We start from the raw sequence: 13896 nt of genomic DNA on the forward strand, positions 1-13896 counted from the left end.
TTTTTAAAATAAACTTAGAGTTTTCCCACTCTATTAGTTAAGGTAGAAATAAAATTAGGAGGAAAAGCCACATTTATTAATACCAGTTCTACAAATAATCAGTACGTAATGTAAATCTCCCCTGGACTGAATACACTGGTACCATTCATATTTGTAGGGGTCTCAGGATCACATATATCCTGTAAGCTAACTCCTGTGAGAGTTTTAATCATAATCATGCTTTTTTTCCCACTAAAATATTTGATATTTACTTATGCTTATATAAATAAGAAAATATTACACACAGAGCCAAAACAGTACTGGTATTTAGTAAAATCTCTCATGCTCTTAAAAGAATTTGATCTTCTTAGCAAATAGACTTATTAAATATACAAACTAACATTTTCGGATGTAACCCTCCTGTTTACCCTGAAGCTTTGTAAAATTTCCTTTAATCAAAACAAATTAAACTGAATCTTATTTATATTTTCTGTAGATTGAATGGGAGAACATGTGACTATGGCATTCTGATACCAGAGTTCCTTGAGGCATTTCCCTGATTTCAGGTTGGATTGTCTACCCTGACCCAGGAATGTATCGACACTTAGGAAAAATTAGGATGAGCTAAGTTTATCTATTGCCATAAAGCCCTGATTTTTATCTTATTTCTGTAAACCTAACAAAACTTACCTTCCCTTTTATTATTTTTTTCTTAATTAGAAAGAAACTTTAATGCAGGATTAATGCAGGTTAATCCCACGTCTCCTGAAAAGACTGAAACCCCCTGGATTTTAGTCAAAAAAATAGAAAAGTCAAAAAAAATGACACTACTCCCCTGGAAAGACCCACAAACAGGTTCTCGCAGCACTTTCTGCAAACACAAGCCTGCTGCAGCAATGAGAGAGAAAACTGAGAGCCTAGAGTTTGCCTCTGGAAACACCTGATCCCTCTGCTTTCCGGACACCTAGGAACGAGGGCCCCCCTCCCCCCGCCATACATCACCATAACTGATTCTCAGTGGACAGATCAATGAAGAGACAGAACATGAGAAATTAACACAGATTGCTGTGACATCCGAACTGTATGTTATGGAAAAAGCAATTCCCCCAGGGCACACTTTCCTTTGGGAAGTGACACACAATTAACTCCTGTGCAGTGCTGATTCCAGTAAAACAGGGCTTGGAGGCCTGGGGGTGCATGACTCACATTCACAGAAAAAAATCAATTTTAGGGTGTTCAAACCTACTTGTATTTCCTGGACAATTTCATGGAATAAAATGCATTTTTTTAAATGTCAGGACAAATATGTTTAGGGATTTTTATTTTTTGCATTTTTGCATTTGTAATGGAAGCAATAAAAGAAGCATAGGTTAAAAAAAAAAAAAAAGAAAGAAAAAGAACACTAACAAACTTCTTATCTCAAAGGTTCCATACTCAAGAGTGCTCAGTACGGAATGAAAGTTAAATAAATGCTCCTCTGCCTGAGCAGACCTGAACCTACACCTTTCCTATTTCAGGAGAGTGTTTTAACCACCAAGCTACTGCATGTTCCATGCCTTCCTGTTGGAAGCCTTCCACTTTTTCCAGAATCCTACATGCTTTTTGGCAGACATTGAGAGCGCTAGACAGATGCTCTAACTTGGTGGTTTGATGTCTCATCACGACTTTTTAAAAAGAGCCTGAAAGTAAAATATTTCATCTACGCTTTAAAAAAAAAGTCACTTAAAAAAAAAAAATCACCTTATTGCCTAGTTTTGATCTGTTAATTGAAACATCAGTAATGCTCACAGCATTATCTTTATCTTAAAACACACTGCTGAAAATTTGGCTTGTAGTCCCGAACAGGCACAGAGAAAGGAATGGCTGAGTAACCACAGCAGTAATTACTGCAACAGCTATTTTCACCCTTCATTCTCTGTTCTGTTTGCAATTAGGCAAGAATATTGACTGGTTTTCCAAAATTATTAACACATTTCTTTTTTACTGATTCCTAATCAAATATATAGGCTGTTACTCAAGATCTAAGAATTCACTAGTCTCACAATACCCTTAGGATATAAAGGAATATTGCTTTCATTTTACTGAGGGAAATTTGAACTATAAAGAGGATAAATGACTTGTTCAAGGTGACCCTCGTGAGGCAGTATTTGAATCAAGAATATAGTGCACGTCAGGTATCTAAATACATCTGGTCAATTGTACAGTGGGATTTGTGGGCAGAAAAACAGGGAAGGCACTCCTTTCCGCCCCTCATTAGAATGAGCCCATCCCCTGAAGTCGAAAAAGGTACTTGCCATATCTAACTGGCAGGGGGCATAACTACAAATATTTTCTGAATGACAAAAATTAGAGCAGTAATTCTGATCATCATACAGCAGAAAAATACAACAAATCTGTAAGCACTTTGTGATTGAGGCTGGTTTGTCTATAGGCAGCATTCAATAGCACAGGATCTATGCAGAGATACACCGTAGAAGCCTGAGTGACAATGTGCCACAGCCTCCAAACTCCTCTCTCCCTCACCCCAATCCCAACCCCCCATTCTCCTTCTTGAAAGTCCAAATCTTCAGCAAGGTTTTGTAGTAGCTTCCAGAGATACTCTATTTCATGAAGGGTTTTTTGCAAAAAAACAAGAAAAGTTGTGTCGCAACTGGTTCACACCACTCACATCATCTGAGCTTGTGTGCACTGACAAGTGAGGCGAGTAAATGCTGTTCACCCATCATTAAAGTCATTTTGCTAAAAGAGTGAACCCACTGATGCTCAGCGCTTCCCAGGCTGAGGGATAGAAACACACCAGGTCTGACAAGGTAACTTTATGTTTCATGTGAGCATCACTATTGTACATGGGCAGCAAACACAAAAGCCAGACGACGCCTCCAACTAACAGACCATGTTTCTTTTTCATGCTGGTGTACTGGAAAAGGACAGATGAGTATTTGCTACACCCAGATAAACCTTTCCATGCTGTTGCACGGGAAAAAGGTTTCCCTATACTATTCATTACAACTACCATTCCAAAAGGAGGGGAGGGTGGCAACCGCAAGAACACAAATTGGGGTTTGATGCCCACCTGCTGCACTGTTCTCTGGCATGCTTGCTTCATACAGGCTACGGCTGAATGAAATCTCCTCCTCTTCTTCCGTAAAAATAATGACCATAGCTGTGGCTGTCCGAGGTGAGATACCTTGATCTGAAGCCACCACTAGCAGCTGGGTGCTGAAGTCCTTGGAAGCCAAGGGTGCCTGAAGAATGATGTCACCTGTCTTTGCATCGATCTGAAATACGGTTTCTGCTATCAAACTAAAACCGACAGTTCCGTTTGATCCCAGGTCCATGTCCTCTGCTCTCACAGTGGCTACTGTCTCATTCACAGAGGTTTCAGCAGGCACAAAGGCCCTGATAGGGTTCTGCAAAAAAACAGGATCATTGTCATTGACATCCTCAATGTGCACCACAACACTGACAGTAGTGCTTCTTGGCAAATAGATGCTAGAGTCACTTGCTACAGCCCTAAATGCGTACTGGGATCTGGTCTCCCGGTCCAGTGCCTTTGTAGTAACTATAGACCCCGTTACACTGTTGATAGCGAATGCTCCAAAGGTGTTGTCAACAAGGGAGTACGTAACTTCGCCATTCAGGCCATCATCTTCGTCAGAAGCAAAGAGGTCGAGGATGGCTGAGCCTTCCTCTAGGTCTTCTCTCACAGAGATTTGATACTGGGTCTTTGCAAACAATGGGTTGTGGTCATTTTCATCCAAGACCGTTAGGTAGAGCTGTGCAGTGGAGCTTCTCGACGGACTGCCTAGGTCACGGCACTCAATTACAAGAGTGAAATTGCTGACGTCTTCTCTGTCTAAGCTACGAGTGACCAGCAGCTTTCCTGAAGTGTTATTTAGTGTGAAGTATTCTCCAACATTTCCACCTTTCAAATACATAAAAAATAACATGATCACAAACAATCGCTTTCTAAAAAAGAATCCCTTGTGAATACCACTATGGTAATTGCAATAACATGATCCAATTGCTCATACAGCTGGTGCGCTTATGTGCTTTTCACATATTTTATTCTCCTTATATGAATTAAAACCTGCATTTCATTTAAATCAGTGGGTGGCAATGACAGTAAATACAGAATGTCATATCAATTTACAGAGTGGCTATTTTGCCAGATGCATGTCTTTTTTCCCAAAGCAGCACACCTTATAAAATCTCCTGCAACTTCGCTGCTGCATGAAGTGACCTCTTCCCAACCTTTGTTACAAATTCCAGAAACCTATAAAGCATTGCTGACAATTGTAATTACTTGCTCCTTGTTCTCTTCTACAAGCCTGTCTCTTGGAAGCGAATAGTTGTGTAAGGTCTTGATTTGGAGGGCATGGGGACGGGGAGGTAAATATGAAGCAGTCAATAGAAAAGTCAGCATTTTAGTAACTGTGAATGGCATATATACTTTATAACATGTAGAAAAATCAAAGGTAATTAAATTAAAGATCATAAAAGATCGTGAAATTAAACCCAAGAAAACATAAAGGAATTCAGAACTGTTTCTTCAAAAGGAAAACGTGTTGGCTGTTACCACAGTAGCTATCTGCCTACGTTTGAGCTATTGTTGAGAGCCGCAAACCAAAGCAAGCACAGCAAATCAGTATTTGTGCAAAGTATTACAGGAGGCTTTGAACAGCTGTAGAGCTTACACTGGCATAGTGGACACGGGGGGAGTTTGGCAATATGAAACCCAAGTACGACACTACTAATTGCTGGGTGAAAGAAACTCTCACGAAATAAAATCAAATAAATAAAATTAATTAAATCAAATTAGATTAATTCTTGTGCTTATTTGCAATGGTATATTTACATGCAGAACTTCCACAACTGTAACAAAAAGGACAAAATTATGCCTTCATGATTAATGCCTGCTTCTAGCATTTGGTAGTTTTTTTTCTTTTCTGTACTATTTCAAATCCAGAAAGCAGATTGAAACTGTGCCTGGAAAGTGCTTATTAATGCTGACAAAGGGGTGAAAGATCTTTTATTTTTTCCCCACACGGAAGTAGCACATGGACAAGATGGGAGCCAGGGAGGCCTGGTAAAATCAAGACTAGTCTAAAACTTCAATACTGCTGTTTATATATTTCCTGATTTATGCTAACAAAAGTGATGGAGTGTAAACTTACCGATTATTTTGTATCTTAGAGCTCCATTATTGCCAGCATCCAAGTCCATAGCCCGGGTAATGTAAATGACAGAAGGCTGTTGGTTCTCTGGAATATGGATCTCAGAGGTGGGAAGAAGAAATATGGGAGAGTGATCATTTTCATCCAGGACCCTGCAGATAACTGTCACCGTGCTTGACAGCAATGGGGTTCCACTATCTCGAACCAAAACTAAGATTAATAAAAATAAAGCAAATTTTATACCGTGGTTATGGCTGCAACAATAGATGTTCCTTAATAACAGCAGAACAGGAAAGTCATTTGTGCTATGCAAAAAGCACATGCTCTTCTGTACCCGAAAATCTTACCACTTCCATCTAATTCAGCCGTCATCAAAAAAGGTAACACCACATCCATTCTCACTTCCAGTTTTACAGGCACTCATAGTTACCTTTAATACTGAAAACCTCCTGGGTTTCCCTGTCCAGTGATGCAGCTGTTACGAGTTCTCCACTGTCCGAGTTCATCTTGAATTTCTCATAACCAGCTCCCGGTACAATTTCATACCGAAGCAAGGAATTCAGTCCTTAAAAGCAAAATGAAAGTCAGTAAAACACAGCCACTGTCCTCACATTCAGGTCTTCAGATTTTTCTTTTTCTTCTCCCCCTCCCCAGGAAATGGGTTATGGGTGAAATTACTATTTTTAGTGCAGTGAGTAATTGCTTCTTCACTAACACAAAAGGGCTAAATTCAAAATCTGGATCTTCAAAATCCTTGTCCAGATGCTGCTTTGTGTCTGACTTTTCCAGCCACTCAAAGCGACCCCAGAAACATTTCTAGGCACTCAGGGCATCTCTCCAAAAAAGCTGACTTATCAACATTGTGCAAGACAGCATTAATTTAGACCACGGGATCCATGCATTTGTCTTCTGCTCCCCCAGAGGTAGGTAGTTTACTTCTCCACAGGCTGTCATGCAGAGTACTAGAGGCTGCCCTGGCACCTCTGGCTCTCCCCTCGGAGCCAATGCAAGGATCTCTATACAGTAAGACACTGAAAAGTAGAAACAGAGAAAACATCCACTTCTTGGCATGCCCACCAGTTCTAAATATCCGTAACACCGAGCAGGCAGTTTCTCAAGTCACAGCAGGACTCACAGGGTAGCCATCTCCTAGTCGTCTTCAACAGAAAAGCCAACTTGGTGGGCATTCCTACAGCTCATCTCAAGCCTTTCGGGTGGCTCCCACTTGTAGCCAGTCTCCAAACGATACTCTTGGTTTTATAATGCTGTGCAGGATTTCCTGAAGGGAAGATGAAACAGTTTCCTTCCCTCCAAGTTTGTCTGAATGTCAATTCCATTCAGTTTCTTATCAGACCTACCATTTGTATATAGTACAGGGATATTAGCCTTCCTGTCTTTCTCTAGGAAACCAAACAGACTTTTAGAAACCTTTCTTCCAAAGTTGCCCACCTGAGTTGAAAAAGAAATGTGACTCCACATTCTTAACTAATGTGGTTATAAAATAATTTCTTCCATATTTCTTCTAGTTTCAACCCCCTCATGAGGAAAGTGTAGTATCGTCTTCATCACGTTTATATTGTTAACTGTAAGGAGTTTAATCCTACATAATATTTGAAGGGCTTGTACTATTGTGTTAATTTTGGGGTTGGTTTTTTTTTCCCAATTTTTCTAAGTTTCATTCTGTGGTTTTCCAACCAACAATTAGTCTTTTAATAAGGTAGGGACAGTTGGTGCACCTGGAAAACTGCAGCACTCCTAGTCATAGGAAAACTGCTATTCAGAGTCAAAACTGCCCGCCTGTTCTCATCTGCTGCAGTCAAAACCAGGACAATCTGCAGTGGAGTTGATGGCAAAACACTGGTGTGAGAGAAGAAACAGAGCCTACAGTTTTTAACATCCATGACTTCGTTTGCCTTTGAATAGTTTTGCTAAACAGTTGACAACACTACTGAAATTTGATTAAGATAATTATTACCATAAATGCATTTGCACCTAAACTAAGTCAAGGAACAGATACATTCATACAACGTACAGCAGAAGGAAAAATGAGTTACGGAATCCTTCCAGCTTTGTGGAAGAAAGGAGAAAAATCACAGTAGTAAGGACAATCAAGGAGAACGTCTTGAAAGTTTTAAGTTTACCAACACACATTATCTGATCTGTCCATACCAGATACCATTCAACTACATTTAAACAGATATTCATAGCTCTGCCTGCATTTATCTATCCTTAATTACCAATATGCTAAAGATGGAAAAAATGATACTAAAGGGCTGGTATTAACTACTGGCCTTTGGTCTCTTGCCACTGAACTGCTTCAACCGTGTGTGTGCCTTCACTGGCATATTTCACAACAGACATGATTTACAGACAGTGCTGAAAAAACACAGGTACCATCCAAGTTGACTATTCACACACTGTTGAAATTAAAACTTTTAATTAAGGACACAGATACCTGACACCTTAATTACAGTTATTTACCAAGCACTTACTGCTTCCTCTCTCATACACAGCTGCTAGGAGCATACACCTAACAGTACGAGAAAGCTGCACACCCTGCCCAAGAGAGGAGCATGACAACTCTCTGCATTCACATACCATGGCACAGCAGCTGCACATCTGCACTCTTGGTTAACTATTCAGTAGTGCTGGCTACATTTCAGGGGCTGAAATTACAAACTTAAATGAGAAACAAACTATACTTGCCGCACATTATGAGCTGGAAGAGGAGCAAAGCCCCTTCCTTGCCACTGGCCAGTGGCAAGGACCCCTTTCCCTGCAGGCCAGATGGCAGGGTGGACACACGGGGCCCGAGCTCCAGCCAGGGAAAGGCTTCAGCCCTTTTTCCCATTCCCCTGCCACAGCACAGGCAGCCCCGGCGCTCAGCAGCAGCCATGGTAGTACATTGTGCATATGTCTAGTGCCAAGACCAGTGAAGAAGCAATGGGAATAAATGTCCCCACTGCCCCAAACCTAGGCTCAAACCTCATCTTTATGATACCAGTGTTGTTAAGACTATAATCCATGAATATGAGCAAGACAAAATGTCTACTGAACAGCAATAAGCCCTGTCTCCTAACTCTAAGTCAGCACCCCCTATTAACTTTTCGGAGATTTTTCTCCTAAGGCTCCAGACATAGCTACTGAACCACAGAGGTCCACATCAGCTTCAAAGCAGCCCTTGGCACTAGCTCAGTTCGTTCAGAGCTTCTGCAAAGACCTATCTCCAGACAAACCCCTGATCTATCTTAAAAATGCTGCTGCTAACTTTGTTTTCCCATGCATTCCCCGCCCCGCCCCCCCCCCCCCCCCCCCAGCTTTTAGCTGTACTACACACATCTTTACACTTGCATTTACTCATGGTGTGGTGTTAGATGTTGGCCTGGGGGCAGGTGGAGAGCTCGCAGAAAGCGAGGCAACATGGAGCTGCAGCAAGTGCAGCTCTTGTATGTGCAAGAGGAACTTGAATGAACATGATGTTTCATGGTTATCCACGTGAAAGAATCATTAGAAACAAAGAAACTTGCAGTGATTTCCTAAAAAAAAAAAAAAAAAAAGAAAAGAAAAAAAGGGAAAAAAAAGAGCAGGAAGCAAACTTAAAGCTTGGGTCAAACACAAAGAAGGTGACAGCTGCTTGCCTTCCCTCATCCCTTCCCAAGGCATGAAGCACAAAGACAAATAAAGCAAAGGTTGATGATGGCTGATACTGTCAATAAAAATGATTCTTACCTGTGGTCAGTCACAGAACATATGGGAAAAAAAAATAAAACTGTGATGGGAGAAAAGTCCTCCACTGAGACTATGCAAATATTACTGGGATGTGAACTGAAATTTAAAAGGCACGTAAAAATAAAAGTAAAAAATGTGATGTAAAAAATTAAGAACAGTGTGAGAGGAGTTACCTTACTCAAAATTCTGTTCCAAAAATGTGAAAAAAGTGAGTAGCTTTTTATTTATATAACTCTTACATAAATTCTATTTCCTTACATTATGAGCATCACTTCAGTACTTGTTTGGAACAATACTTGTACAACACACATATGACATGGGGCCAAAACAGCCAAATGTGAGAAAAAGGCGCAACAGAAAGATTGTGGTTACTGGAAAATGTACTTTAAAAAAAAAAAGGCAGGAAGGAACCATCAGCCACAATAGTGCTCCAGCCCGAAGTGTCTGCACAGGGAGGCACATGCTGTGCCACCCAGTACACTTGGAATGCCCTTCCCTCTCCACCCTGTCAAGCCACCCCCATCCCTCCTCCTAACAGCTCCCAAAATTTCCCTTCTGCTGTATTTCCCACAACATGTGCAATACATAAATATCAGGGATGGAAAAAAAAAGAGGGAGAGGAATTCAAGCAAATTCCCATTTCTTTTCTCTAGTATCTTGCAAATTCTTACTTCAAAGACTGCCTTTTTTTTTTTTTCCCCTCAATAATGTGAGCCACAAAAAGAAAATACTTGGAAGAGCAAGGTACAAAGGTAGACCATAATGCTGCTCAGCTGTCATGGAGATTGTCATAGACAGGGCTACCCACCCAGTCCCACTTTCTAAATACTTTACATACTTGTGGGGAAATGTCTCTTCTATATAGCACCTCTGTTGAGCTCACATCAGCCTTTTGTAATCAATACGTGCTCTACATTAAATGAGAAATCTTACCAAATACAGAAAATAATTTTGGTAACAAGATCGATTGTTTTATCTACTTTTGGATAGCACAACCTTAAACAAGCCTAAAGATGTGCAAAAAGCGAACCTACAGTAACAAGTCACTCACAGAGCTGAGACCACCTTTGGGCCAATTGCAACAGTATTGTAATATTTAATTATTTTCCAGACTTCATCTTTACTGCAGACCGCAGCCTGTGTAGCTGTTCCACGTTACACCAACGGCATGCACTGTGTGTGGTACTACTTCGGACAAGTTTCTCCCCAGCACACAGAGTACCTGTTCCATCACACGCCTGTTAGGTATTCCAAAAGAGCAGGCAGCTGAAGAGATGGAGCGCATTTTTTGTCGCTTAGCAAAGACTCTCACTTTTAGTTCTTACCTGTGATTCAAAGAGCAGAAAAACCACCCCTTCTTCCTCATCCACGCATGTTTGAAAAGCAATGCATTAATATTCTTACATATGCAAAACCCCGTTTGGAATCTGGTGCGGCTTCCACGATCTCTCTGCAGCTCAACTAGCTGGAAAATCTTGGATGACAGTGCCCCTCTCTGGTTAGCAAAGATCAGTGCGTGTCTGCCCGTTCTCTTACAAAACCGGGACCCTTCCCTAATGAACCGTTTTAAAACGGTTCAAAACGCTCTGATGGGAGAGCAACACAACGTTCAAATATTAACTTTAACCCAGCTGAACCATCGTTTGCTGTTTTATAACAAAAGCACGCCGGCTATCCTCACACGAAAGCTAAAGCACACTGAGCTACTGCTCTGCATCACACAAGCGCACATAACACATGTAACATGCCTGTGTGCAAGGCAGAATACCTCCAAGCTGTGAATAAAGGTTGAGGGTCTGAACCACAAGCCACGTTTTGAAACTCAAAACTCATCCATTACCTTGGGAAAAGCACAACGGCTGTACAGGCAAGCACAGCAGGCAGCAAGATTTGATCAGCCTACTATGGTCCGCAACAAAATGAATAGCAAGAGGCCAGAAATCACCTGCATCTCTGTCCACAGCTTCCACCTTTACGACAAACTCCCCTGGATCTTGATTTTCACGAACTGCAGCCTCGTAAAGTTGCTTCAGAAATATTGGGGTCTCGTCATTCACGTCAACAACGATGATGGTTAGAACCTGTGTGGCAGAGAGAGCTGGGCTGCCATCATCGAGAGCCATGACTGTCAAACTGTAGTGCTCCTGAATCTCACGGTCCAGAAGGTGGGCTGTAGTTAAGAGTCCTATTATAAAGAAAGAAGGTATTATAAAAGTATTCTGGTCCAAGTTAGGATCCCAGTTGTTCCAGCACTCTCAGCTCCCATGTAGCATCATCATGCATGCTGTGTCACGGCTGCAAGGCTTCCAGACTCTGGAGTCAATCATTACCTGTGATGCCCTTTAGAATGCTAATTGGCCCAGAAACACCCATTTCGACATCAAAAGAAACTGGGATTCATGGCATATTCAAGTGAAGTTCAGAGATTCCTTTTTATTTAACTTTGGGCTTAACTTCATTTCACTTCTTCTGCACATAAGTTATGCAATTAGGAGCTCTACAGATCAGTGTCAGCTGTATCAAACAGTGGATTCAAAACCAGAAGAACCACCAGAAAACACTGCAATTATTGGGGTGAAATCTGCATTTGTGCGCAGACAGTGTAATAGTTGCAGAACTCATTCAGGAACCAAAGAATTTCAGCGGGCTGAAGAATGAAATTCATCAGCACTTTGAGCCTTCATCGAACATGTTCCATGCACAGTATAGTGCACATTCCTTGATCTTGACTTTGCCTTTTCTCATGTGTACACACAGCAACATACACGTGTGCCCGTGCTGTAAGTATGCATCATGCAATTATCAGAATTAAGTATTTCACTGCACACACTTTCTTCCCACATTCTTTAATGGGCTACTGGAAGATGCTCCAGTACATCTACACAACACAGTGTCATGCAGAAGTTTTTGAGCTGAGTCTCACTGAGTTTGCCTACTGCACACAGGACTTCCAGGCTCATGTGATGCTCTGCCCAAGGTAATCACCCCTGAGGATAAGTCACCTGGGTCAAATACCATAGTAACGTGGTATTTCGGTATTGCATAGTATGCACTCCCAAATATTACTGTGAGAAGCACAGTACAAGAAATTCCTGAGAACAGAAGTTACAGTACCTGTGATTTTATCCAATACAAATACATTGTTTTCATTTCCTGAAAGAAGGTGGTATGTAACTTGCCCGTTTCTTCCCTCATCGGGATCCTTTGCAATTACGCGGTGCAAAAGGGAGCCCACCTCCACATCCTCCATGACATAGGAAAGAGGTGAAGATGTAAAACTGGGACTGTTGTCATTGACATCTAAAATAACAATTTTCACCGCCAGGGAACCAAGCCTGCGGTCAGTTAGATTTATTGCCTGGTCTTCTGCAGACACTGTAAGGATCACAGAGCGAGTCATCTCCCTGTCTAATGGAAAAGCTGTGGTCAAGGTGCCATACGAAGGGTGAATAAGAAACAGATTTTCATGCATGTCACTCATTTCTAGGGAATACTGTATTTTGCTGTTCAGAAAACTGCCATCTCCATCTTTTGCATCGAATGTGTAAACCAGAGTGCCAATAGGTAAATTTTCCTCTATGCCAATCACTACAAAGTCATCTTGAAAATATGGGGAGTGATCATTCTGATCTTCCACATCAATACTTAGGAAGACAGTGTTACCCTCCAGAGGATTCTTACTATAATCCTTTATAATAACTTGCAAAAGGAAGTGTGAAGCTGTTTCATAGTCAAGTTCCTTGGAAAGAAAAATGTCTCCTGTCAAGCTGTCTATTTCAAAATGATCATCATCATAGTCTTTAGCAATAGTGAAATGCAGTTTCCTGTTAGTTGTTAGATGACTTTCAGGCCACTTCAGAGAATTCAACACTTGCGCAGGTTTAAAATTTTCAGGTATGACAAAGCGCTTGAAATCTTGAGAGAAGCCAGATCTCCCATTGGGAAGTGGGATCACCTGCAAAAAAACACACAAAGATTGCAATATTTTCCCATTGTTATTATCAATAGTGTAATGAAAATTGTTTTCCTTAATTTCCTTAATTGAGAGTTTAGTAATTTATTATTTGTGGCTATATTTATACTCATATATTTATATATGTATATACTTATATATGCCCCAAAGCTAGGAAACCAACTCAATGTGCTCCGTAAGAGCTCACACAGTCCTTGGCCAGTCATTCTGTAACTCTATCTTTCATTCCCACATTGAAAAAAAAAATATAAAAAGACACAAGACTGTCTTCTCACCCTCTGAATCACAGGGGTACAACGACGGATGACTTGAATACTGCTATCTCTGCCCCTTCTCTGAAACATTTCAGCTGTCTTTCCACATAGGACAGCATCACAGGGAAAGATGTGACAAAAAGCACGGTACGTTATGTGGTTTGCCAAACACAAGCAGATAACTGGGGGTTTTGGGGGGTTGTTTATGGTATTACAGGGTTTCATTCACTATTGATTGCTGCAGTGTTCCAAGTTAATGCTTTAAAATGAAAGAATGCCTTTAACTGTGAGAACTGCATTTGCCTTGACTGAAGCCGTTTTTTTCCAAGCTATCCAAAATTAACCTTTTTTTTTAGGTGACATGAAAATAGCAGCCTTGGTGACATTCAGCTTCTGATAAAGGAGCACGCAGGTGGCCCGGACAAAGCAGCCCCACTGCGGCTTGATGAACAGCAGGTGGCTGGCTGTGGAAAGAACACACGCTGCATTTCACACTCACATGCAGAGCAGCACTGTATAAACCAGCACAAAGGAATAAGCTATCCTTATACTGGGTTACAAAGACAGAATTTAGAAAAAGAGAATAACATAGCGGAGGGGGAAAAAAAAAAAAGAAATCTACTTTCTCCCTCACTTTCAGTCTCCTCCTGATATCTGCTTTTCCTTCTGCCTACCTTTTCCTTCTCTTTTCTGGTGTTCATAATGACCTCTACTAAATTGCAAACATCATCTATTTGCAAGACAACCCAGTATGCTGTTGTGTATTCTTAACAAATCGAAATCA

The 13896-nt window shown here is 41.0% G+C and overlaps 1 protein-coding gene across 1 annotated transcript in view; it reads right to left on the reverse strand.

Moving 5' to 3' along the window:
* The window catches only part of DCHS2 (dachsous cadherin-related 2), a 72979-nt gene that overhangs the window by 21693 nt on the left and 37390 nt on the right, over positions 1-13896 (reverse strand). Inside the window, exons 9-13 of the mRNA XM_027804509.2 lie at positions 12000-12840; positions 10831-11070; positions 5587-5721; positions 5157-5366; positions 3053-3904 (exon numbers count right to left, since the gene is read on the reverse strand). Coding sequence (XP_027660310.2) covers positions 3053-3904; positions 5157-5366; positions 5587-5721; positions 10831-11070; positions 12000-12840 — 2278 coding nt within the window. The remainder of the gene's footprint in view (positions 1-3052; positions 3905-5156; positions 5367-5586; positions 5722-10830; positions 11071-11999; positions 12841-13896) is intronic.

This window comes from Falco cherrug, chromosome 1 (genome assembly GCF_023634085.1).
Source record: "Falco cherrug isolate bFalChe1 chromosome 1, bFalChe1.pri, whole genome shotgun sequence".
Classification (NCBI taxonomy): Eukaryota; Metazoa; Chordata; class Aves; order Falconiformes; family Falconidae; genus Falco; species Falco cherrug.